Source organism: Podarcis raffonei, chromosome 5 (assembly GCF_027172205.1).
Source record: "Podarcis raffonei isolate rPodRaf1 chromosome 5, rPodRaf1.pri, whole genome shotgun sequence".
Classification (NCBI taxonomy): domain Eukaryota; kingdom Metazoa; phylum Chordata; class Lepidosauria; order Squamata; family Lacertidae; genus Podarcis; species Podarcis raffonei.
This window is the reverse complement of record NC_070606.1, coordinates 55,285,510-55,311,146: the sequence shown is the minus strand read 5'-3', so window position 1 is coordinate 55,311,146 and position 25,637 is coordinate 55,285,510. Positions and strand designations below refer to the sequence as shown.

Here is a 25,637-nt window from a genome sequence, read left to right as displayed (position 1 = left end):
TATTGTGATATCATTTGGGGGAGGGGGATGTTTTTAATTCTAGTATATTGAAATATTGCAGTCCCAAATTCTAGAGCGAGAGAAATCTTCTATTTCAGTCTTGATGTCACCACACCAGTACAGATATTTATAGTATATATCTTTTTCATGCAGCAACAGGTCCAAACTGCTTCAGGCACAGTGAGCTAGTCTAATGTATGGCCCTGGTTGCAGTGCACACAGCTTTATGTGAAGTGAAGCCCAGAACAAACAGGCAGCCATCTTAAGCTCCTATTATTGAACTAGGAATCACAAAAGGAAACAAGCACCAAAGATTTAAAGGCTCTGTACAATGCTGATTGCAGATACAGTTATCAGCAATGACATAAATAACTCATGACTGCATGTAACATTGCCTAATTAACATTATATTAGCTATGAATGAGGCTCTGTACCTATATTTACACTTTAATCCTATGCACACGTATTTGGAAGTAAGTCCCATTGAGCACAGCAGACCTTACTTCTGAGTAAGCATGCAAAGGAGTACACTGTTAATCATTTGTAAGGCAACTTGAGTGTCAGGCAGCAATTGTGTGTTTCTGTATGTAGTGTACATCAACCTTTCAACAACTGTACTTCACATTTTGTTTGCATTTGAAATTTCAACAGTTCCTGAAGTAAAATGTCAACATCACATTAAAATTCTGACCCAGGATTATAAGTTTATGAATAAACCGGGTAGCATGAACTGGGTAAAGTAGTTTAAATGTTTATAGGCACTTGTGGGCATGTGTGTGCAGGTATAATACTGCCCTCCAGTGGCACACTGAAAGTTGCTTGGCTTGTGTGTGAGAACAGAACTTAGTAATATATATTTAATGGTGGTCAGGATGTGTAACTATGACCTTTGACACCACAACAGTCTCATGTGCTGCTCAATTCTTCTTTTGCAAGTTAACTTCATTTTACTCATTCTTTTATCCCCATCTCCCTCTCACACATACACACTTTCCCACTAACTATTACAGACGGAATAATTTCTCCTTCGGCTCCATTGTTGTTTTTCCAGCTCCTTTTGTCCTGCATCACATTCCTCCTGCATTGCAAATATAACCAGTGGACTTTGTAATATTAATTCTGTAACTGAAGTATGTGCAGTTTAATGCAGGTTTCAGTTCTTTCCACTTACTGAAATCTTCTCCTCTCTATGTAAATTGGTTTGAATGTGCATTGATTTTAAAAAAAAAACCCTGCAGAAAACAATCCTAAAATGATCATATGTATGTCTGCATGTAGGTAAGACTATTTGGGCCTCAGTTATACTATGAACAAATGCAGTCTTGCGGGATGGTTATTTTTTAAAAAGCAACAACCCACACACACAAATAGAGGGACTCTAGTGTATATTCACATCAAATTTGCCTTTTTTTGGCAACGTTTTATCAATGCCCATGAATATACATGCACACTAATAGGCATAGCAAAAAAGGATTGTAAAGCAATTATCTGTGAAATCAAGATTGCTATGATTGAATCCTCGCTCCTCCCACACTAAGTTTTATCAATGTAAATATCCATACTGGTAAAGAAAGAGAGGCATGGAGAGACACAAATGAACTGAAGGAGCAGAAAGCTATGAAGAAACTATGGATTTGTTCAGTATAGCGCTAAGGAGAAAGTTCTATCAGCACAAAGATTCCTCTTTGTGCAATGAAATGTTCTCCTTCTCTTCCCTTACCCCCTGAAGCACACTTAAGTATTTTCTGAACTTTCCCTCCAGTCCTTATGGGGATGGCATAGGGTGTGGCCAGAGGAGAGGGGGTAAACCCCTGCACATGATTTAGTTGAATATTGCCCCATGGCTGTCCAGTGCTCATGCTCAAATAAAAAACAGAGCAAATGAAAATTTCAAACAAATTAATAGTGTTGGAAGGGACTGTGTAATTTGTTTAGTCCAACCCCAAACTCAACGTAAGATCTGCAGTGAAGGATGCAAGCATAGCATCCCTGAAACATGGTCATCTAATTTTTGCTGAAATGCCTCCAGCAGAGGGGAGCTCCCAAGGCAGCCTTTCCCATCATCAACTGCTCTAATCATTGCAATGTTTCTCCTAATGTTTGGTTAAAATATGTTTCCCTAAAACTTCTACCCATTGGATCTAAGGCTGAGGAGCACAGCATTGCAGCCCTTCATATACTGGAAGGCCCCTATCATGTTGACTCTTAATCTTCTCGGGTCCAGGGCAAAAATCACCCAGTTCTTTCAAATATACTTCAGAGGACTTGATTCCTCTTTAACAAATTACTTGCATGCAGAGCAAGCATGCTGAAAGGGGAGCACTCATGCAAGGTTCTAAATTGAACAGGAAGCCTCAATGCATAGAGAAAGCTCCCCATCACAGACCTTCTTCTCATCATGACTATGGCAAAGGAAGCTGCAAGAATTTGGGAGTAGGACAAAGGCCCCTTTCAACATGCTTGTCCTCCACACATAAGTAATGCTTGAAGGGAGCTTAGGTTTTCAGACTGGTTGTCCACCTATTTGTCAACTTCGACTCCGTTAGTTTTAGAAAACCTTTTCGTTTAGGCATGCCTACCTAGGCAAATCCTTTAGTTGCCCATATTTGTTCTAGAGGTTTTACCTATTTTTATCTGTGTTTTAGTGTTGATGGTTTCGTGTGTCTGTGTGTGTGTGTTTAAATATTATTTTGTGGATTTTAGCTGTGTTTTGTTGCTCTCCCTTTAGGGAATTCCTTCATTAAGCAGCTTATAAATCTTCCAAATGAATATATGCACCATGATCTATGAAGACAGAGTGAATGATAGCCTGATTCACTCGATCTATGCACACACACAATGGTGAATAATCCTGATATCATGCAGCAAGCCAACTTGAGTAGAATGGACTGCCTGCTACAGATGACCCCCACCATGTGGAGTGGGGGAGCTGCAGGAATGGGAAGACACAGGTAGGAGTCTAATGGGCTTATCCCTGTTTACACCCTTACATGATGGAAATCACATTGGGGAGGGTGAGAATATGAATAAATAGGGCTCGTCACTTCTAGCAAACATCAGCTGTGAGCTCTAAGCTCAGCTGAGAAGTTCAGTGCTACTTCCAGTGCTCTCACAATAGTACAGATGGGTCACAAGATAAAACAAACAAATAAATGAACCAATAAATAAATCCTCCCCACACACGAGCCCTTATTTTGACAGCAGAGTCCTTCTTAACTGAAATACTGACCTATTTTCAGTCTTCCTGCTCATAAGAGCATTAGTTCTCCTCCCCAGAGTTCCCTGTCACCTCAAATAATTCAAGGAGTCATTATCACTGTCATGTTATATAATCTATAGAAACTACATCATCAAAGCATCCACCATTTCACAATTATTTCAGAGGAACAGATAGAGTACTATTTGTTTATTTATTACCCGCTCTTCACCCTAAGCTCCCACTAGGGGCAGCTGGTCTGGTAGGCTGGAGCTGTGGACTCACACTGCTGACAGAAACTTTGCTGCATCTTACCTGGACATGGCTTGGGTTCAAGGTGGCAGTGAGGTCAGGAACCACTGGTGCACTTTCACAGCTCCAACCTTGCCACCAGCCTGTCCCACCCCAGCCCTATCCAGGTAAGCCGCAGTCACACAAGAGGGCAGCTCCCCCTCAACACACTGACAGCTACTGCTATTGGCTGAAAGTCAGCTGATTCAGCTCTGTGTGGGTGCATGGCTCCTGAATCAGTACCAAAGTCACTGTGGGCATGAACCACAATACTGGAAATCAGAGCAATTGGTGATATGAGAACTCAACACCAACTTCTCGTGGGGTAGGGAATGAGTTTCAACCTTATATTATAAAATCCATGCAGTGCTATATTGTTCCACAGGAAATGCCTAGCAATATATAAAGAATAATTCCAGTAATGTGGCAGATTACAATCCTGTCCCTTCAGGAAGAATAGTGGAGAGGATGCTGGAGTCCCTGTTAAAAGCTGTATTACTCTTGTCTCCCTATAAAGGCTTATGATGACAATGTGCCAGTGTTACAATACTTTATGACCACAGTGAGTCTGGGAATGCGAGAGGGAAAATATCTATATAATAATTTGTGGAATGCAATAAGCAGCCAAGTGCTGGAGGCGAGTTGGGTCAGTAGTAAATCTGGGATTCTATGTACTGCCTTCCTTTCCAATTTATGTTGGGGGAGGGTATCTGCAAGGCAGTCAATCTTCTTTCCTGATGTTCATTACCAGCATGAGGAGAAAATTACAAAGATGTGTAGTTTGTCAAGCAAGATAAAAGCAAAGCAAAGATAAAGTATAAACTGGGGGGACTTCTGCTTGGCTGAGGTGCATTGGAGGGGGTGTCAATACACATGGCCTCTTGAGTTTATGAAACAACATATCCAATTCTACAACTGGCATGTCTATACATAAAAGCACACTCATCACTAATTGAGTTCATTTCTGACATCTATAAGAATCACATCATAAAGGTGTGGATTTTGCCTTCATAATGAAATCATCCCCTTTGTGGAAAATGGGTGATGTGACCCTTAGGAAAACCCATGTGAATGTCATAGTATGGGCTATGATCTCTCTCTGTCTTCTGGGAGTCACACTTTTATTCCTGCACTGTATACTTCCCACTCATGTCTGTCCTTCTACAGCACAGATTCCAGGGAGCAGCATAAAGAGTCCTTCTGGTGTGATTCACAAGCAAGCATGGGAATTAACATTTCAAGTTTCAGATGTCTATCATGCAATAAGTATTGCTATGAATGAAAATAGTTAATGTATTCTTCCTGAAATTTGGGGGGGTGGGGGCGGGGCGGGGAGAAGAAGTTAAAATGCAGTCCCTTCCCTGCACACACCATTTGTGCGTAATGAAAGGAAACAGTACCTGTTGTAGGTCTTCTGCTGTTTGTTTGTCTTCTCCTGTGACATCCTTATAAGGCAAAATAAAGAGTTCTGCTGATGTGGGCAAACCAGGCAGGATTGCCACCAAGATATGCTTACTGGAAATGCCTGTTACCTAGTATGCAGAAAGAAAGGGTGATGATATACCAGGGTAGCATCACAGCCTTGAAATTAAGAGGACTAAAATCATTCAATCAGCTAAAATACCGATAGATAGAGGGTGAGTGGAATCCAAGGTTCCACAAGCAGACTTTGGCTTGTGCAATGAGATTTTGCTTTCCCCTCCTCACTGCTTTGGGTCCCCCCAAACTTTCTGCAATCATCCAAGGCAGATTTTGAGGCACAGGGTTGCATGGGGGAGATGTACCGGCCCCTTGATCATTTTGGTTGCCCTGTTCTGAACCTATTCCAAGTCCACAATATCCTTTTTGGAGTGAGATGACCAGAATTGCCAATGACACGTGCTGTTTACAAAATAAAGAAATATTTTTTCTGGAATACACAATATTCCATAGATTTTTGTAATGGCACTATAATATGTGCATTTTTTATTTTCAGTCCCTTTCCTAATGGTCCCTAGCATGGAATTTGCTTCTTTTACAGCCACCACACACATCTCCACTGAGCTATCTACTACCACCCCAAGGTCTCATTCCTGGTCAGTCCCCACCAAATCAGAACCCATGAACATTTATGTGAAATTAAGAATTATTTTTGCCCCAACACACAACACTGTTCATCTATGCTTGAGCTTCTGAAATTCCCTCCCTTCAAATTTCACCCAAGAATCTGTGGTTGGTCATTGTTGTTGTGCAACAAGTGGGATGACCCATGTTTCCATTTCTATATTTTATAATCAACACTGTGCAGGCACAGTTATATCTTGCTGTTGCTCTTCTTCCTGTCATTCAATTACATTATCCCCCCCCCCATCTCTTGTTAGCCACTGCCATGATCATAAGTGCTTGTGCTCATTAAACTCTGTTTTTTTTTTATTATTCTTAGTCAATGGAAAACACAGTTGAACTCCCTTACAACCCCTTAACATTCCCTGCTGAGAAATTCATACAGAGAAAAACAGATTGCTTATCCAAGAGAAGCTAGAGAAAGTGGACTATTGTGAAGGGTCCCCCCCAAAAAAATATTTATTTACAAACACGCTTGCTCTGTTGTCACAAACACTGTGTCAATCACATTGACTTCAGTAGAACTGCACCAGTTTCACAGGCTAGATAATTACTTCCCCAAGAATATTATTTTGCACAATGGGTCCCAGTACTCCCTTGCTCTGTGTTCTGGAACACCTACTCTATAGAGAAAAGGTGGCAAAGAAATGTGCATTTCAGTTTTTGATTCCATATTGCTAAGTGAATGCAGCAGGGGTGATTAATGAACTGCATTATCAAAGCTCAGGCACAGGGCAGCCCTCAGTGACCTGGAAAGCCTTGGTGTACTGTCTGAATGCCACCACAGTCGTGGATAACATGCTGCAATGAAGCAGTGCAAACTGAAGGGAAAATGAGATGAAGACTGCAAGCTGGATATCTAAACTGCTTCTCTCTCTAGCTACAAATGAAACAAGATAAATTTTCACGTATTTCAGTACATGGCAAAAGAGAAACATATTGTTACAGATGCAAGAACATGTCAGAGGTGGCTTCCTCTTGGAGCCATGAGGAACAAAACCAGAACTGTTTGTGTTTCCTAAATTCAACTAATGCTGTTTCCCAGAATAACCCTGCAAAATCACTGGAGAGTTCCTGCAGGTGAGTGCTTCCAAAGCAAGTCCTGGACAAAGGGGAAGAAATGCATCACGCAGAAGTTACAACTTATTTCTGCACTTACGTCCACCAGAGCATTCTTGATGACTCGACTGATGTCTCGTCTCCATTCAGGAATGTCTGGATTGTAGTCGTCCAGATTTGGAGAGAATGATAACCGTAGCGATTGAAATTGCTCTAGGGGAAGACGGGATGGAGAGAACGAAAAGGCTATTATGAGTGAAAACTCCTGGGATGTGGCTACTGAATTTTTAAAATGTGCTTGGCTTTCTAATCAATTAGATTGATGTGCATATTGGACAACACAGCTTGATTAACATTCTGATCCTATCACTCGGCTGTGCCAGCAAATAATTGTTTAGAATTAGATCTACCAATTGTTCAATCAGAACATTATTTATGATGATGCACTGGTGTAGCAGGAAGGATGGAAAGGGATGGGGCGGGGGAACCTAGAATATTATTATTATTATTATTATTATTATTATTATTATTATTATTATTATTACTATTTTACACTGAGGGTATAGTGAAGCTTTCCCGCCCCCCATCTGTATATCTATATATCTGTGCATTTGTCTACCCCTGTAACCATCTTCCTGTCTGTGTAGCCATCTATTTTACAGGGAATTTAAATGGCACTTGAAAGGTTTTTGGAAAAGTTGCAAAAGATCAGCAAACCACAATGTAGCCTAAAAAGAGAGAGGGAGATGCCAGGGCCATGGTAGGTGTAATGAATCAGTTGTTGGATGTCTTGTCTTTGTACAGTTTTACATTATTATGTTATAGCTGTGCTTTGCCCCATTATCAGAACGGTGCATGATGTTACTTAAATCCTGTAAACCCAAACAACATCCAGGGTCTCCTGAGCTGGTTCTGAAGTGATACTTCAGGTCTGCTTCTAATTAAATCAACTTTAACTTTGCTTTGACACGGAGTAAACTGTTAATGCAGGTAAGTCTGGAGCCTTAGTGGCAATCAGCTCATTAAGTGTTAATGGTCCATAAACCAGAGGACAGGCAGAGCCCTCATTTGCATTAATTGCTTTGATTCCCTCCTCCCTTTCTGTATCTCCCCAAAATGCCGGCATCTTACATAGCAATTAGGGTGTTTGTCTTTTGAAAGGATACAAATGAAACACTCCAAAACATCCCTCAAAATAAGAGAGGCTGCATGGCAATTATTTTAAAGTGCTAAACAGCAGGGGAACCGAGACTGGGGATTTAGGAGAAGTGTTATACTGAGCTCAGCATTTGAAACACAAGAATCGGGTATTCTATGCAAGTTAGTTTTGCAGGAGCTCTGAGCATTACATTTACATTTTACAACTTGGATTTTTTTTCACCAAAACAACCTTGGGAACATCAAATGGGGGAAATGCAAATGGTAAGTGCATTTTGGCAGAAAGTATTTTTTAGTCTGCACATGAGGGAAAATATGTGGAAATGTTTAGGTTCCACCCCCTACCCCTAATACCTCAACAACATCTCTTATCCATGCTACTCTTTAGGCTTCTGCAATTTGGCAAAGGTGTTGAGTGCTGTTCCACTAAAGTGAGAGTCCAACTCTATTGTGTCAGTTCACATTCAGTTTTGAACACTGCATAGTATGTGTCTCTTTTCAACCAGATTTATGTCCAGTGTGTTGAGAGACAACTGCATTTTCTAAGTATGGTAAGTGTAGGCATAGGACCACAGGTGCAATGAACGTTAGGGTGGCATTAGGCGTCAGCACTTGAACTGAGCATGTGCTGTCACTACGGATATAGAACAAGAGAGGTTTGGGAGATGTGTTTCCCAGGTGTGTTTTGATGTGGGTGTGAGTGCAAAAACAAAATATGATTTTTATATGCAGTCCTGAACATCATGGATGTTCTTTAATTCAGGTCCTTGCTGCTATGCAGAACTCCACAAAATCAAGAGCATCAAACATTCACAGCTGCCTTTCTTGACAACTTGATCTTACAGATACATTCCCCCCTGAAAGGTGTTATCTTGTCTGTGTCCTTAGTTCCTTCTTCTCTGAGTAACATGTGTGTGGGTGTGTGTGACAGGACAACTGCTACAGTAGTCTGAGAAATGAATCAATAACAGTGAACAAGATAGGGCTCACCATACACTGCAATCATCTTGGTGTCTTGCAGAATGGCATTTCCTGCAGAAACCTGCACTGTGATTGTGTTCATCCCTTCGGTGGAGAATGTAAATGCAATGCTCCCTTCCAGGGTGATCAGTGGCTGCAAAGGTAAAAGAAGAAAGCAGGGAAGGTACTTAATGCTCTGGCTTGCTTTATTTTCAGTTGCACAAAGAGTCTGGCCAAGGACCCTTCTCCTAAACCTGCTGCTGAAAATAGACTTGGATTAAGGATGCCCAGTATTGCTGGCCTGAAGAAGGGAACCATGGAGATATTGAACAACATAACAAATAAATAGCCACACCCACCCACCCAAACATCAAGATTCCTAGAAGCTCCAATTTGAGGAAGGATAAGTGGAACATCGATTGGCAGTCTTATCCATTTGAACACCCTCTACACAATCCAGACCACAGGGTGCAGCAAGAAGAAAACAGATGAGCTGGAAATATGACTCTGTAGATTAACTCAGGTGACTCAAGACACTCAGCATACAGGTGGACAAACACCTCCCAAAATAACTAGCCAATTCTCATATTTCAAAATATGAGAAGGAAACTCTTCCATTGAACCATTTTAGATATCAGTGGTTATGACGGGGACAGATTTTGGTATTGTTGCTGATCTTGAGAAAAATAACCCTTAACACTGCAGCCCCTAACACATGCATGAAGTTATTTTACATGAGGATCCTTTTATTACCTGTCCTCACAGTAACATAGAGACAAAGATAATGTGTATTTCCATCTTATCAAAGGGCAGTACAGGTCAAGATTATCACTGGATGTGAATGGATATAAAAATAAGAGTTAATGAAGCCTCTGCAAAAGTGCTTAAGAACAATCAGTTCAGCTGGTGGCAAAAGTGCTGCAGATTTCTGGCTTTCAATCAGGGACAAATAATTCAAGGTTTATGCAATAAGGTCCTGGATACAAGCATGAGGAATGTATCCTCGCAGGTGGCATGAACAAAGGGAAAAATGTAAGGGAATGTAAAAGTTGGAACAGAAAAGTGGGAGAAGACCTGAAGGAGGGTCTCCACCCCCATCCTTCTGCCTGGACACTGAGGTCCAGTGCCGAGGGCCTTCTGGCAGTTTCCTCACTGTGAGAAGCCAAGTTACAGGGAACCAGGCAAAGGACCTTCTTGGTAGTGGCGCCCACTCTGTGGACTTTTAGGACTATTGTATTTTAATATTATGTTGGAAGCTGCCCAGAGTGGCTGGGGAAACCCAGCCAGATGGTGGGCGGGGTATAAATAATAAATTATTATTATTATTATTATTATTATTATTATTATTATTATTATTATTATCATCATCATCATCATCATCATCATCATCATCATCATTATTACTTCAAGGGAAAAAAATAAACAAATAGCAAAAGCAAAAAAGACACAAATGGATTACCCTTTCATATGTCACTCTAAATCGTAATAGGAAACCTTTTGCAGCCTCCGGGCTGCATTCTGTAGTGGGGTTCCCAAGGGCCATACAGAAAGACCAGAAGGGCCGCGTTAGGCTCCCAAGCCTGAGCTTACCCATCTTTGCTCAAAGTAGTAACAATTCATCTTACATCTTAAATCATATTCTGTAAGTGAATTCATTAGAATGGTGCATTATGTTTGTCACCTACCAACTGAGAACTGCCATGGTTCTCTGCAACAATGTCCTTGCTACATCAACTACCCCACTTATACAACCAAAGTCCTTTGGCTCACAAGATACTGTATTGGCAACCAAGTATTAGAGATTGACACAATACAAGCTACTTTGCTTTTGAGATACTATATTGCTAGCGACAGCCACTAATAAAAGGTGTAACTTAGTTGCAGCAATGCAGGGGATTCTGCAGTAGCTACTGTCCTCTTAATACTAGAGTTTCCTTTACTTTCTCTTTCATCTTAGAGACCTACCACTCCTGGTTTCTGCACCATTTCCACTCCATGTGTAAGCACCGCTACCTGGCTGTTGCCACGGCAATAGTATCCAAAAGAAAGCAGCACAATGGCCACTCCATAGCACACCGAGATGTGACAGTTCCCAATCCCACTGGTAACAGCTTGTATCAGACACCTCATTTGAGCCTATATATCTTGCCTTGCACCAGAGACAAAGCATCAGATACGCAGTAGCAAGCAAGGGAACTGGAACTAGCAGGCAGTTTCATAGACTGGCCTAATTTCACAAAGGCCGCCGCAGGGAATTTTATGCAGTGCAAGGCTCCCTCTTGTCACCACGACTTATTTATTAGTATTTATTAAGTATATTTTGTAGCTCGCCCTTCATTGGGCAAACCCAGGGTAGGTTAAATAGTCCGACAAATAAGAGCAGGCAAAAAGGCAGCAGACGTAAAATTTACAGCCATTTATGTGGCAAGACGTGTTGTATATAAAGGAAACTGAGATAAGGGAAACACACTGCATATCTGTGTTACACCTGAACTGACCCCCTGGATATATGAAAAATTATTCAGTCATGCTAGCAGTTGCCACCACCCTAAACAGCCAGGACTAAACTTTTGGGAGGTTAGTTGAATGTTGCTGCCCCACCGCCCTGTCAACTACCTCCTGCTAGTGTGAGCTCTCCTAACTTCCTATTGAAATTCAAAGTAGCCTTAGACGAGTCTAGCAACACAATTTATCAGGCACCGATTAAAGATTTTTCTCCCCCCAGTGAACAAATGAGGGTGGGTAGTGGGTTATTTTGGCATACTGTTTTATGCTAACTACTGTCCGTAGGCAGGGAAATGTACTACATGTCATTTCACTTCTGTGGTAATGAGGCATTCTTGCAGCTTAACAGCACAAATGAGAACTTCGTATAGGTTTAGCATTATGAAAAGAGTAGGAGTTGGGACTCTCGGCAAACATTCCTTTTTACTAGTGCTACAGAGCACAACACACTGTAAAATATGGTTTCAAACCCTGGAGCAGTGCAGAGACATCATCAGCTGAACTCAGAACTTTATCTCTGAAGTCCGGGTTTGTAACATGAGTTTAAAAAAAACAAAAAAAACCCTGCATTTTACATAAGGAAAGGAAAAAAGCCCCAAATCTTGGAATCTTTGATAATCTGTCACTCTGCAGTTTTCTCAGTTTGATCTCTTCAGCCGTGTCCAATGGGGGATTAGTGATTTGCATAAGATGCAAATTAGGCCTAAACAGAGACAGTTAAGCAAGTTAAAAAAAAAAGCTGATTTGCAACATAAAAGTGCTGAGAGTTGCTCTCTGTGATTTGCAGGGCCCTGTAAGCTGTTCCCTGAGAGAAATCACAAGCCCCGTGATAATGTTATTATGTCACAATTTAACAATTAATTTATCTCCATGAAATACAAACCTCGGTGTTATTTCCAAACCACCAGATATAAGTCAGTGTTCCAACTTGATTGGGCCACAGGACTGCCGTGGCATTAACTTCTTTGTTCTTTGTTGTCACAAAGGGCAACGATAAATGGACATGTTCCAAAGGACCTGGAAACAAGAGAGAATGTGGAAAAGTGTAGATGAGTCTAGTTTTATGCATTAACACTCTATGATTGTCTTTGACCCCACCCTTGGTTTCAATAAGGGCTGCAGACTACTTCCCACAAATTCTTATTTCAACACTGGTTGCCATCCTGTGTGAACTTATTTGAGAGGAAGCCTCAGTGGGACTTATTTCTGAGGAAATAAATATAAGACTCAGTTATAAGGCTTCCACAGCCTCCTTATTATTTATTCACTGACTCTGGGAAGCCATGGTCAGTCACAGCTTCCTAGTGCTGTGTATACATAGTGCTTTTAGTATACATAGAAGATAATTATACACAATGCAGTAGAGATGGGATTCACACTCTAACCCAGAAGTGACTTTCATGCAGGAACATTGCCATATGTAGAACAACCCTGCTCAGTATAGCTATCCTTAAGGTGAGCTGAAGAATGCTGATGGAGTTTGACCTTGTCAGGCCATGCTATTTTTTCCCACCACATTTACCAGATTACGGGTGCATATCAGGTTTTGTGGATGCTGTAGCACAGTCTATGATTAGGTTGGGAATGCTAAGGCAGCTTGCAGTGTTGTGCTTTTTGACTGAGTATCAATCTCAAACACAAGCCCACACCCAAAGGAGTGCAGTTCTCCAGATTTTGTGAGTGATCTTTTCTCAATAACACATTGCATGGGCAACTTATAGGATTAAAAGTGGCTAATTAGGATGAAAAGGACATTATCTGATGTCAGCAGCAAATAAAAACTTTCCTTTCTACACACAGATTGCTCTCACTATGACAGTCCAAAGCATATTAGCAAAACAAGTACTATTTTACAGAAGACCCCCAATTTCACCACAACCTGTTATAGCGTCCTGGTGAGCAGGGCTTTAAAACCCCTTAGCATCAGACTATGCATGGGTGCTACCCAACTGAATATGAGAGCTGTAACTTTTGCTGCACTGTGACAAATAGACCACCTTTTCACTCAAACCTAAGTGCTTCAGCAACATATACCTGCAAACAATCCAATGTACAACATGGACTCAAGCCTTCAAACTCCAAATGCAGCTTAGGCAAACTATCACCGTACATTTATCTGGTGTTCTGAATGATCAGAAACACAAGATATGTGTACTGACACGATTGCTTATTGAATTGTTTGGATCTGGATAATTAAATTTAATTATTTGATTCTAATTATAAACCAGCTGTATCTGGGAGAAGTGGCACTATGACAATTCTGGATAAAGATTTCAGAACAGCAACTTTCAAATGGTAAAGATAATGAGCAAAATCTTTGCTACGTAGAAGCCAACCAAACAAATATAGATAGCCATATCCTCAGGAGACATTAAGTGGTAATTGGCTGAGTTAATACAGGGATGTTGCTTTTTCTTGGGAATATATTGCATTAACGGTGGGGGGGGGGCTTACAGATTGATAGGAAGAGTGTTGTAGGTCAACAGCAAAAATATCTATTTCTAGCAAGGATCCGTTCCAAAGTATTTCATAACTTCTTCACAAATCTAGACTCCTTTTTTATGCAAAGAGAATTTGCAAAATAACAGGAAAAGAATAGATTTATACTTGGCCCTACTGCCCTCTGTCTCTCATTTGGAACAATTTATTTTGAAAATAAAGAGAAGGAGGAAAGAAAAGAAATGCAACAATACCCAGAGAAAACAAGTTTCCCCACCAAGTATAACAAGGTAAGATTCTTCTCCCCACATAGGTTATATTTTGAGTGGTGGAATGGTATCATAACAGCAAGCCTTCTCAAGGCTGGAATGGTATCATAACAGCAAGCATTCTCAAGGCTGAGGTTTATTATCACATCCCTTTATTTCTATTACAAAATATCCATACACAATACGGAAGAAGGTGTAGCATCCTACAGCACAATTAAGAGAAAGGCTGTAGCTCAGTGGTGGAGCATTGATTTCCTTCTAAGATTCCTTGCACGCCTTTCACCATAAGGTCGCAGGGCAGGTTATAATAATGCTGAGCTATATGGGCTGATGGTGGGACTCAGTATTAGGTAGCATCCTACACTCCCAATGAAATTTGATTTTTTTCGATTATTATTATTCAATCTACATCTTACCAAGGAACCCAGTGTGGAATTTTTTTATACCTCTTGACTTTTGTTCACGTCAGCACTTATCTAGACATGGCGCTGGGATCCCACCAAAACTACACCTTTGCATAGCTTCAAGAGAAAAGGTCTCTGTTGGTACTAGTGGGAATGATGGACAGCTGCTGCTTTATCCTATCTTTAGAAATGCGACTACTTGTAGGTGTTCACACAATACAATGAGGAGGAAATGACCACAAGCTACCCATGACTAGAGATGGAAGGATCTATCAATTTAGGTTCTCTCTTAATTACTCATTTTTCCAGTCTTAAATCAGTTCTCCACATTTCTTAAGCAATTTCTTGGAAATTCTTCAACCTTTCAGAGTGAATTTCTCCTGATACCTTTTGCATGCAGTTTTGATTAAAGCACACATTTTTGCAAGCAATTGCTTCTAATATAATGTATATTAGCATGTTATTTTCATGAACGTATTCATTTTACACATATTTTCTCCTAATAGATGCATTTTTGTAAGCAATGCTTGGCTGTATTACTGCATTGCAACATTTAGACAAGTGCAAATTTTAAAGGATGCTTGTGTTTTTGTTCACATATTGTTTTTTTAAAAAAATACAAATTTGATAAATTTGGCTTCAGATGCAAACTGAAATGAATTCCCCCCCCATCCCTACCCATTACTACTCTCTTTTAACTATCTAGGTTCTGCTTACTAGCATTATACATGAAAATTCATGGCAGTAGATTTGGGAGATGGGGACCAGTTCTGTGTTCTGAACTTTTAGGAGCTGAACAAAATGAAGCAGAAACAATATATTGGCGTCACTTCCTATCTTCATTAGAAACCTTTTTATTAAAGCTCTAATGTGCAAAATGGCAACATCTGTTAAGAATGTTGGGTATTCAGGATTGTATTTCCAACTACGGTAAGTCATACGCATCAAAATCAATGGACTTTAGTTCATCATGTCCATTGATTTCAATATGTCTGCCCTGAGTGTTACTTAATTGGATTCAGGTCTCCTCACCTAACTGGTGTAATCAGCTCTAAACTATTATACAAGCCTGCTTAATGTTTGATTATATTATTTACATTGTATATGCATGGAATGTTTCGTGGAAGTGGTAGTACATGTAGATTGTTTGTTACACGCATTTTCACTTAAGAAGAGGGGTGGGGACGCTCCACATGTGAGGCCAAGTTTCCTGCAATAAGTGCACATAATGGAAAATGGATATCTGAACTGGAAATTTGAAAAGTTGTTCACCAGATGTAATATGTGTTATGCCAGATAGATACAATATTGGCCTAACCAGGAGACCTCTTTCATTACATGCAGTCAGAGCAATCTGTGTTTGTGCAATGGAATCAAATATTTATTAAGCTATTATTAATTAATTATCCAAACTTGGCCTTGAGTACTCTGGTTAACATCCAGTATTTTGGTTTCATCCAATGTAATAGGCTGAACAAATTCAGCCATTTAGTTCTAATTGAAGCAGGCACATTCTGAATATTACAGAATTATAGAAAAATAGAGTTGGGAGGGACAACGAGGGTCATCTAGTCTAACCCTCAGCAATGCAGGAATCTCAACACATGGCCCCACCCAGCTTGAAACCCTACCAGACCATGCTTAGCTTTGCAAATGTGCTAGCAGTTTTATTGCTGCCCCGTTAGAACAGTTCACAAAAGTGACTTACGAAGAGTCATGAGTAGAACATAGATTCTCCTTTGAGAGATGAACAGCTTCGTGTGTGTGTGTGTGTGTGTGTGTGTGTGTGTGTGTTTTAAATCACCAAAGCGGGTAATTATGATTAACTTCTGAAATCAGTGTGTTAGAAAACAAAAAAATGCAGCTTTGAAAATGCAGCTTTGGAACAGCAGGTGGTGTTGTACTCCTATCTACACAATTTTGATAGCAATAAAAATACACATTACTTTTTCTTGCAGAGTTGGACAACCTTTTATGATCTTGAGGTCAATTGCTATTTAAAACTTTTCAAGCCATCCTAAAAATATAGGGTTTGCTTCCACAAGGACCATTCATGTTCATGGAATTGGTATATCCTGTTTTCCTCACTCTGTGTATGAGGCATTAGTGTGCTTTTTTTTCTTCTTCATACGGTGAGCAAACTAGGGACATGCTAGCTAGCCTTCTCATCCCCAGCATGTCACTGTCACTGGTCCTACAACCATCCAGGCTATGGAGGCAAACGTCTCTTTGTGTTCCAAGTCTTCTCGTGCATCTGTTGGTTCAAGTCCCAAGTGCAGCTCTTTTGGGCAGAGGGGAAACTGTAGCTCCATGGTAGAGCCTTGCATATAGAGGAATTGATATGCCTTGCATGTAGAAGATCCCACATCAGGTTGCAGGTGAGGGGAGAGATCTCCATCTGAGATCTCTGCCTTGAAATATTTACCAGGCAGAGGGCCTTCTCGGTGGTGGCACCCTCCCATCAGATGTCAAGGAAATAAACAACTATCTGACATCTGAAGGCAGCCCTGTTTAGGGAAGCTTTTAATGTTTGATATTTTATTCTGTTTTTAATCTGTTGGGAGCCGTCTAGAGTGGCTGGGGAAACCCAGCTGGATGGGCGGGGAGTGAATAAATAAATAAATAAATAAATAAATAAATAAATAAATAAAAGACCCAGTATAAGGCAGCTTCCTATGTGCTCTAATGTCTATGGGCAATGGTTATAAATAGAAGGACCAAGCCATTTTGGTTTCTCATTTTTCTATTCTTAAATTCATTTCTCCACATTTTGCAGGCAATTTGTGTGGTTTAAAATAATGAGAAGAATCCTCATGAAAATCCACCAGCTTTTTAGTGTGAATTTCTGCTCACAGATGGCAGACACAGTTTCATATGCAATTTTGATTAATGGATACATTGTTGCAAGTAATTTTCACTAACATAATGCATGTTTATGTTATTTTCACTAATGGCTTCACATTTATGTAGATTTTTCTGTAATATATGCATTTTTGTAAACATTGCTAGGCTCGAGAACTGCATCACAGAATTGTGATAAGTGCAAATTTTGAAGGATGGCTGTGTTTCAGTTCTCTTAGTGGGAATTGGATAGATTTCAAATGCAAACTGAATCAAATTTCTTCTGCATTCTTGTTATGGTTTTACAGAAAGTCTCTCTACATTTACAATGCTCCCGGTTTGTTTGTTTGTTTGTTTGTTTGTTTGTTTGTTTATTAGATTCTTCTGGACTAATTTTGTATTAGAACACCAGCTTGCAACTATTCATTTATTTTATTTGTTATAATCCTTTGTTTTCATGATATATTTTTAAAAAAATTTATGTTTACCATTCTAACCATAGGCATAAAGTTTAAAACCAGAGAGACACTGCCCTTTCTTGACCTTTAAAGCATATGCAACTGATCATGTGAATCAGCTTTCAGGAGCACTAGGGACAGACTAGCCCTCTCAACCTGTAACTGAATACCTCCATTCTCTGTACCTGCTTGCCTTAGACTGCTGGGAGCCACAATTACTAAGTCCGCTTGTGAAAAATTTGATTCTAGAAACACTGAGGAAAATATGAAAAGCTATGCCGCTTGTGATCCTGCTGAGAGCCTCAGTAACTTTTTTGCATTCTATTCTAATGCTGTACACTGTGTTGATCAAATTATGTGGTGGGGAAACCCATTCCCATAGAGGAATGACCCAGACAACGACTTTTCCTTTGTAGCTTGTGGCCTGCATAGGCAAATAGCTGCTCCATCAAGTGGCCTCATTAGCTTGCAAACAAAGTAGTGCACAGTGAAGATGGGCCCCTGCGGAATCATCTTCTGTCAAATTGTAGCAGATTGCATGGCCCTGTGTTATCAGAGACCCCCAGAGCCTCTCTGGAGATATTACCAGCACTCAAGTGTGCTTGCAGTGACCTTTACAAACAAAGAAGGCCTGGCCTCCCCACCCCGCTGGCATTTTCATAAAGATGGGAAGAGATAAGAGGCTGAGAAGGCAATTTCATTTCTTTCATATTGATTTTGGTTATTTTGGTTGCTGATATTTAAATATTGATCTTAATCATTTCTGTATCCTTGTTTAGCTTTTGTGGCATAATGCTGAGAACTGCTTTATATAAATAAATACAAACTCACATATAAATAAATAAATAAATAAATTGTTTAAGTAAAGATTGGCCAACATAACTTTGTAAATTTTGTATCAAGGTGCAATGGGCTGCTTGCTCTTTATATAAAATCTTAACTTTTGCATTTAAAAGCACTGCTTTTTTTCTGGGGGGTACGCAGGGATACACATACCCCTAAACATTTTGTGAATCTTTGTACCTTTGTCTATTTACTGTATTTATTTTCCCCGATTTGAACTATAAAATGGTGGCTTTCTTGAGTCAAAATGAGAGTACCCCAAACATTTTTTAAGAAAGAAAAAAAAGCACTGCATATATCAGCTTAGGTATTTTCAACAGCTTCAAACTAAAGCTTAGTATTGTGTTATAGTTCTTTCATGGGCCAGTATAAACAAAGGCCTATTTCCACACTCTGTAAATCCCATCCTCTGAGAGCAAACTGACTATGTGAACAGGGCAGGGGCAGCAACTCACAAAAATCAGGGCCCAGCGTGGAGCTGAGCATGCTGTGGCTTCAGTGGCTCCTCCTCCTCCTGTCATGGCGGGGAAGGGGGGGAGAAGCTCCAGCTGATGGCAGAGGCAGGAGGAAGAGGGCGATGAGGAGCCACTGGCCACTGAAGCCATGTTGCCACCATGTTCCTGGCTCCTCCATCATCCTGATGTAAATTGGGGGTGGCACTTGCTCAACTTCCCGGGCCCCCCCATCCCCCTCACAAGTTGGCACCTCTGCAGCAAGGCTTCCCTGTGCTCACTAGTATACAGCCCACAGGGACTTTGTTGCCTAGGGCAACACCCACCTATCAAAAGTCTTGTTGCACCTTTCAGCCCGCTAAGCCAATTCCTTCTTTTACCTTTCCCATTCCTTTTTACTTTCTAAGGCTGCAATCTTCTACACACTAATAATAAAGAAGTACCACTGAACTGGGTGGGACCTGCTTTCAAGTAGACCAGAGGTTGCCCATGATTTTAGACTAGTGGGCACCTTTTGAATTTTGAGAGAGAGTGCTGGGGGGTTAGCCATCACAAAATGGCTGCCATGGAGGTGCCATGGCAAAACACAAAATGGCTGTCATGGGGAGAGTGACTGAAAACAAAATGGAGAGATAACCACCCCTGACAACCGTGTGCTTATCGTGGAAAGTCAGCTATGTCCTGCAGGTCCTGATTATGGACAGCAATCACACTGGTGCCTCTCATTTTGCCTCTTTCCAGTGTCTAGAACATTGCTCGCTTTGCCCCCAATCTAACCTCATTATTTCATCTTCCTTCCAAGCTTCCACTATTGTTCCTTCAAACGCTATTTCCTCTCAGCCCCTAACCTTACTATTCCCCTCCACCCTTCAACCAGTCAGCTTCTGCACACACACACCCCACCAGACCCTACCTTTGCTCTTTCTCCCTCCCTTACTCTCTGTGTGGGTCTGTCTGCATGTGTCAAGTGTTCCTCAGTGTTAAGTGTGATCTGCCTACTGTGATCTTAACTTTGGCTCCACCTGATGTTACGTACTCTTTCCTTCACCCACCAGTCCCAGAGGACAGCAACCCCCACTGTTTGGTGCTAGGCCTGAAGCAGGATATAAATACATTAATAAACAAATCTTTCCAATTTTTCATGAGGAATCAAAATTGAGAAAGCACAGCACAAAGAGGTTGCCATCTCTCCTCCTGCTATACTAAAGAATCATATTAGGTCTGGGGCACTGTGGAAGAGGCAAAATGGCGGTCATGCTGCCAACACAGTTGCTACTGCCAGTTCTTGCTGCTGCAGCAGCAGCAGCAGCAGCAGCAGCAGCAAAAAACAAATGGCAATCTGAGGGAAGTTGTGCTACTGACAACTGTGAGCCCCAGCCTGGATAAAAAGGTGGAGAATTTTCATCCTCCCTGGAGAAATTCAGTGAAATTGTGTCTCCAGTTACTTTACTCACAGATAGGGTGGGGAATTTTGAGAGGCCATTTCCTCACAGCATTAAGATGTCCTGCTGATTATTTTTGGTATCCATTTCTCTTTCACTTTCATCTTCCCAAAGAATAAATGTTAATATAAAAGTGAACTACTCCTTCTCTTAGCAGGTTTCATAGTACAAACGTATACGAAAGAAAGAAAGAAAGAAAGAAAGAATCTTTAAAATATTTCATATACCAATGTAATAACATACAATTTACATGCAAGTACATGACAGCACTGTCTGCCCCCAGGCTGTTTTCCACCTGCGCTGTTACTCGGAAAATCCCCACATTCTGGTAGACGTGCTTGATCCCATCTTCTGTGGAGCTTAGATTGGCGTACGACACAGCACTGCCGTCTCCAAAATCCACACGGATTATTGATCTTTGAATGTCACCCTAAATTAGAGAGGTAGAGAGGATAATTAGTATAAAATAGATATGGAATCCAGGGCAATTTGAATATTTGCCATCTTGAAAGGTATTCAGGTGTACAAGTAAGAATCTACATTTATAGGGATCAGTCAAAATCTTACGTCTGGTTCAGCAAAAATTAGTTGGGGGGGGATTTTGACAAAACCACTGAGGCAAAACTAAACGAAAAGAATGAAATTGTCTTGGGGTAGGCAAAGTTATTCTGGGGAGGGGGCTTCTTGCCTTTTTTCTGTTTAAGAGCCCCTGCCAAAATCAGTGAATTAGAACACAAAAGTAGAAACTGCCAGTCCTGGCACAATTGTTCTCTGCTCCCCAAACCATTTCAGGGGTTCACAACATGAGTTGAATTATGACTCCCAAAGTTGCTGCTCCTAATTTTCAGCCTGCGAATGGGATAGCAAATTGGAGGCAGCTGTTTTGGCACACCGCTATAATTGGGTTTTGGTGAACCACAGAAACACTTAATGCTACTCTGCCTAAACTTCCTCGTGGATTGCCGTATCTGGGAGACATTCTGCAATGCAGTCAGATCTAAAAATGGATCTCAGAATGACAGGACTGCTTGAATCTGGTCCAAATTGTGTATGCCACAAAAGTCAGAACCCTAAAGATGCAAAATCTCATTTAGGAATTTTACAACAAAGTGACTGTGTGTACATATATGTGAATGTGTATGTGTATATATCTGTGAGAGAAATGTTTGTTCATAACGTCATTTTAAATATTGGAAAACCATTATTACATCCCAACTTAATCTCATATGGCATAAACCCATGCGTGTTTAATTTGGAAGTTAAGTCCCACTGTGTTCAATGGTGCTTATTCCAAGGTAAGTGTGCACAGGCTTGCTGTCTATTTCCCTCACAGCCTTCAAGAAAACACCTGGCATCAACTCCAGACGAGCAAGAGCTTTCCTTGCACTGCTGATATTAGCAGTGAAAAAGAAAGTCCGCTTCTGCTCATGGCACTCTTATTTTAGGCTTTTTCTCAGAGAGAAGTCATGCCTCTGCTGTACCAAATTATTCTGGAAATGTAGGATAATACATTGAGGTCACATAATGTACAAACTGTCTCTTGTTGGGTTATGGGTAGAAGTGTGTGCAAACTTTATTTCATTTCATTTTTAAAGCCTCTCACAATAACACATTTTTATCTTGTAATGTGGTAAGGGACTACAGAGAAATAAGGTACCTGGAGAAAGCAAAGTGGGTTTAAAAGTTTTCAACCCTCACACTGTTCTTGCCTACTCAGATGCAGACAGTGGTGTTTTTTTCTGGGGGGATGCAGGGGTACGCATACCCCTAAACATTTTGTGAATCTTTGTACTTTTGTCCATTTACTGTATTTAGTTTTCCTGATTTGAACTAGAAAATGGTGATTTTCTTAAGTCAAAATGAGAGTACCCCTAAACATTTTTTTTTAAGAAAAAGAGCACTGGATGTAGGCATCACGGGGTTCACTGATACTTGCTCCCAGCACAAGGTGTACATGGGTATAGCAGCCTTGGCATAATATAAAAAGGACTTAGAAAAAGATACTGAGTCGCTTCTAATATGTCTTCTTCTTTTTAATCCCTTTTAATAAATTTTGGTGGGCCAAAGAATATGCTGAGTCTACAGCTGTCCGAGGAGCAGAAAATCACTTCGGAGCTCAGCAGGACGTGGACTTCTGATTCACATCATGGCTTCCTGCTGAGAAAGGTGCCTCCTTCCAGTCTAATTAGAGGAGACCTACAGCTGCCACTCTTCCAGTGCCTCTTTCACAAGATGAATTTCCTTGCTTTTTCCAGTTCATTCCTGTTAAAATTATTTAATCCTTTGAACTGAAAATGCCTCCCACCTGTCCCTGAACTGAATACACAACCTGTAGTTCAGGATTTAACACATTTCTGAAAGGCCATGTTTCAAAAGCTGGCATTTAAGAACTTCAGTATTTCAGGGCAAGCAGCTTTTATGCAATAGTGTGACGAGCAGGACAGATTTTTTCTGTGCCAGCAAAGAAAAACAAGAAGAGAGGCAAAAAGAGACCCCCAAAACTTAACATTTCTAAGTGTGTTGAAAGTTGACTTCATAGTTCCACAGCATAGGGGACAGGTTGTTGTTCAGTGGTATAGCGCTTGATTTGCATACAAGAGAGGTTCCAGGTTCAATACCTGCTGTTTCCAGATAGTGGGACAGAGTCCTGCTTGAAACCCTGGACAGCCAGTTAAGAGTCAAATCAAATGGAACCAGATGAAACAATAGTCCGACTTGGTATAACGCACTTTCCTAGGTTCCTGTGTTGCTTCCCACAGGTCTTTTTTCCCCTGCATCCCATAAATTGGTCAGAACATCTTTCACAGTATTGTATACATAGGAAATGCATTTCTGCATGATGTGCTTATACCACAGTCCAAACATAAAGCATAAGTCCAAATGGCTTGAAAACACTTCTGTAATCAGGTGTTTGACTAAATCACAGTGTAGGGTGTCCAGGAAATTATAGTGTAGGGTGTAGAAAGCTGCACAAGAGCAACTCAGTAAATATAGAATATCGCTAGGTATGTGTAACTGACACCCATAATGAGGATTTCTACAGTACATGAAATTACAAAAGACTGATCTGTATCTGTCATTCCCCCCCCCCTTCATTCATCACAGTGACAAATGTAGTGCTAGACTGAATAGTTTTGTGACTCTGCTGAGCTCAGATAATAAGGTAGGCAGTAAAGGGAACACATTTCTCCCACAGGTTTTACATCAATGCATCAAAGCTGTGATTCTAAGTGTATCTTAATCATTTCTTCCCCAAAGTCTCCTTAAGATGGTCCTCTATGGCATCCAATAGTGCTCAAACATTCTCCGAGTACCTGAATATTTATCAAATAGTCTCCAAATACTTAATACTGAAAAGCACATGCTTTGTGTGCAAAAAGCACCAAGTTCAATCCCCGGCATCTCCTGCCTGGTAGAAATACTGCTGTCTGAAACCCTGGATTGCTGCAGTGCAAGTAATCCAGAGAGGGGCAAGTTGAATGGGGGCTTTTCATGGAGTGGGCACAATCTGATGTTCTTGCTGTTGTGGCTGCACTGCATCAAGCTCCCTGCTGCTTTGCCCTCTCTCTCCCTCTCTCAGTAACCAGCATTGGGAAGCCATGTCAGCAACACAGCCCTGCCTGTACTGTTCTGCCACCTGCTGCTGCTTGTATCCATGCATATTTCTTTTTTAAAAAATGATCTGTTTCTGAATTGTTCTGTGCTCTCTCTATGAGAGAGCTGCATCAACAAGAAGCACAGCATCCAGATCAAGGGAAGTAATAAAGGTAAAGGACCCCTGACAGTTAAGTCCAATAGCAGACGACTCTGGGATTGCAGCACTCATCTCACTTTACAGGCCGAGGGAACCGGCGTTTGTCCTCAGACAGTTTTTCCGGGTCATGTGGCCAGCTTGACTAAGCCGCTTCTGGTGCAATGGAACACCAAAACCAGAGCAGTGCACGGAAATGCCGTTTACCTTCCTGCTAGAGCAGTACCTATTTATCTACTTGCACTTTTTTTTTGGCGTGCTTTCGAACTGCTAGGTTGGCAGGAGCTGGGACTGAGCAACAGGAGCTCACCCCGTTGCGGGGATTCGAACTGCCGACCTTCTGATTGGCAAGCCCAAGATGCTTAGTGGTTTAGACCACAGCGCCACCTGCCTCCCTTAAGGGAAGTAATAGTCCCATTCTATTCTGCCATAGTCAGAGCATGCCTGGAATAGTGTGTCCCATTCTGAAAACCACAACTTAAGAAGGATATTGACAAACTGGAATGTGTGCAGAGAAGGGAGACCAAAATGATCAAGGGTCCTGAAATAAAGCCTTATGAGGAATGGTTGAGGAAGTTGTGTATGTTTGGCTTGGAAAAAGAGGAGACTGAGAGGAGCCATGATAGCTATCTTCAAGTATCTAAGGGTTGTCACATGGAAGATGGAGTCAGCTTGTTTTCTTGTGCTCCAGAGGGTAGGACCCAAACCAATGACGTCAAGTTACAAGAAAGGAGATTCCAACTAAACATCAGGAAAAACTTTATGATAGTAAGAGGTATTTGACAGTAGACCAGACTCCCTTGGGAGGTGGTAGACTATCCTTCATTGGAAGTATTTAAGCAGACGTTGAACGGCCATCTGTCTTGGATGCTTTAGTTGAGATTCCTGTACTGCACAGAGTTGGACTAGATGACCCTGGGGTTCATTTTATCTCTCCAATTCTGTGATTCTATGATTCTAAGCAGTTTCCAACCCTTCCATCAACTCAACATGATTGGAGTGCCCCAAGAAAATAATTCACTATGATTAAAAGCTAGCCCCATCCATCAAAATAAGAGATCCTCTCCCCCAACTCTCCATCACCTTCCCTCTTGAGCTCTGTGGGGCTTCCTTAGTCGGGTCCATACAGAGTCACTTGAAAATGAAGTGATACACCTCAAGGCATCTTGATAATAGAACAATCTAATGAGGTAAAATGAGAACCTTCCTTGAATTACCCCAATGCACCTTGTAATTCAGGGTATACACAGAGCTGATGCACACGCCTAACCCATGGCTATATAAACAAGCAAGGTGTTAAATAATTAGCTGCATTTTATACCTGAATTCTTCTCACAGCCTCTGAGATTCTTTACACCTATGGATTCAAAAGTAACAACCTGGCCCATTTACAGAATATGATTATAACTTGATTATGTGTAAGTCATGCATGGAGTTTCAATGTGGGAGGAGATGATACTGCTAAT

At 41.0% G+C, this 25,637-nt stretch overlaps 1 protein-coding gene across 6 annotated transcripts in view; it reads right to left on the bottom strand.

The window, feature by feature from the left end:
- Nucleotides 1–25,637, bottom strand: part of SORCS1 (sortilin related VPS10 domain containing receptor 1) — a 362,307-nt gene that overhangs the window by 19,721 nt on the left and 316,949 nt on the right. For all 6 annotated transcript variants that reach the window (XM_053389262.1, XM_053389264.1, XM_053389265.1 and 3 more), the window contains exons 19-23: nt 20,664–20,850; nt 12,156–12,289; nt 8,798–8,921; nt 6,750–6,862; nt 4,888–5,019 (exon numbers count right to left, since the gene is read on the bottom strand). In XM_053389262.1, coding sequence (XP_053245237.1) covers nt 4,888–5,019; nt 6,750–6,862; nt 8,798–8,921; nt 12,156–12,289; nt 20,664–20,850 — 690 coding nt within the window. The remainder of the gene's footprint in view (nt 1–4,887; nt 5,020–6,749; nt 6,863–8,797; nt 8,922–12,155; nt 12,290–20,663; nt 20,851–25,637) is intronic.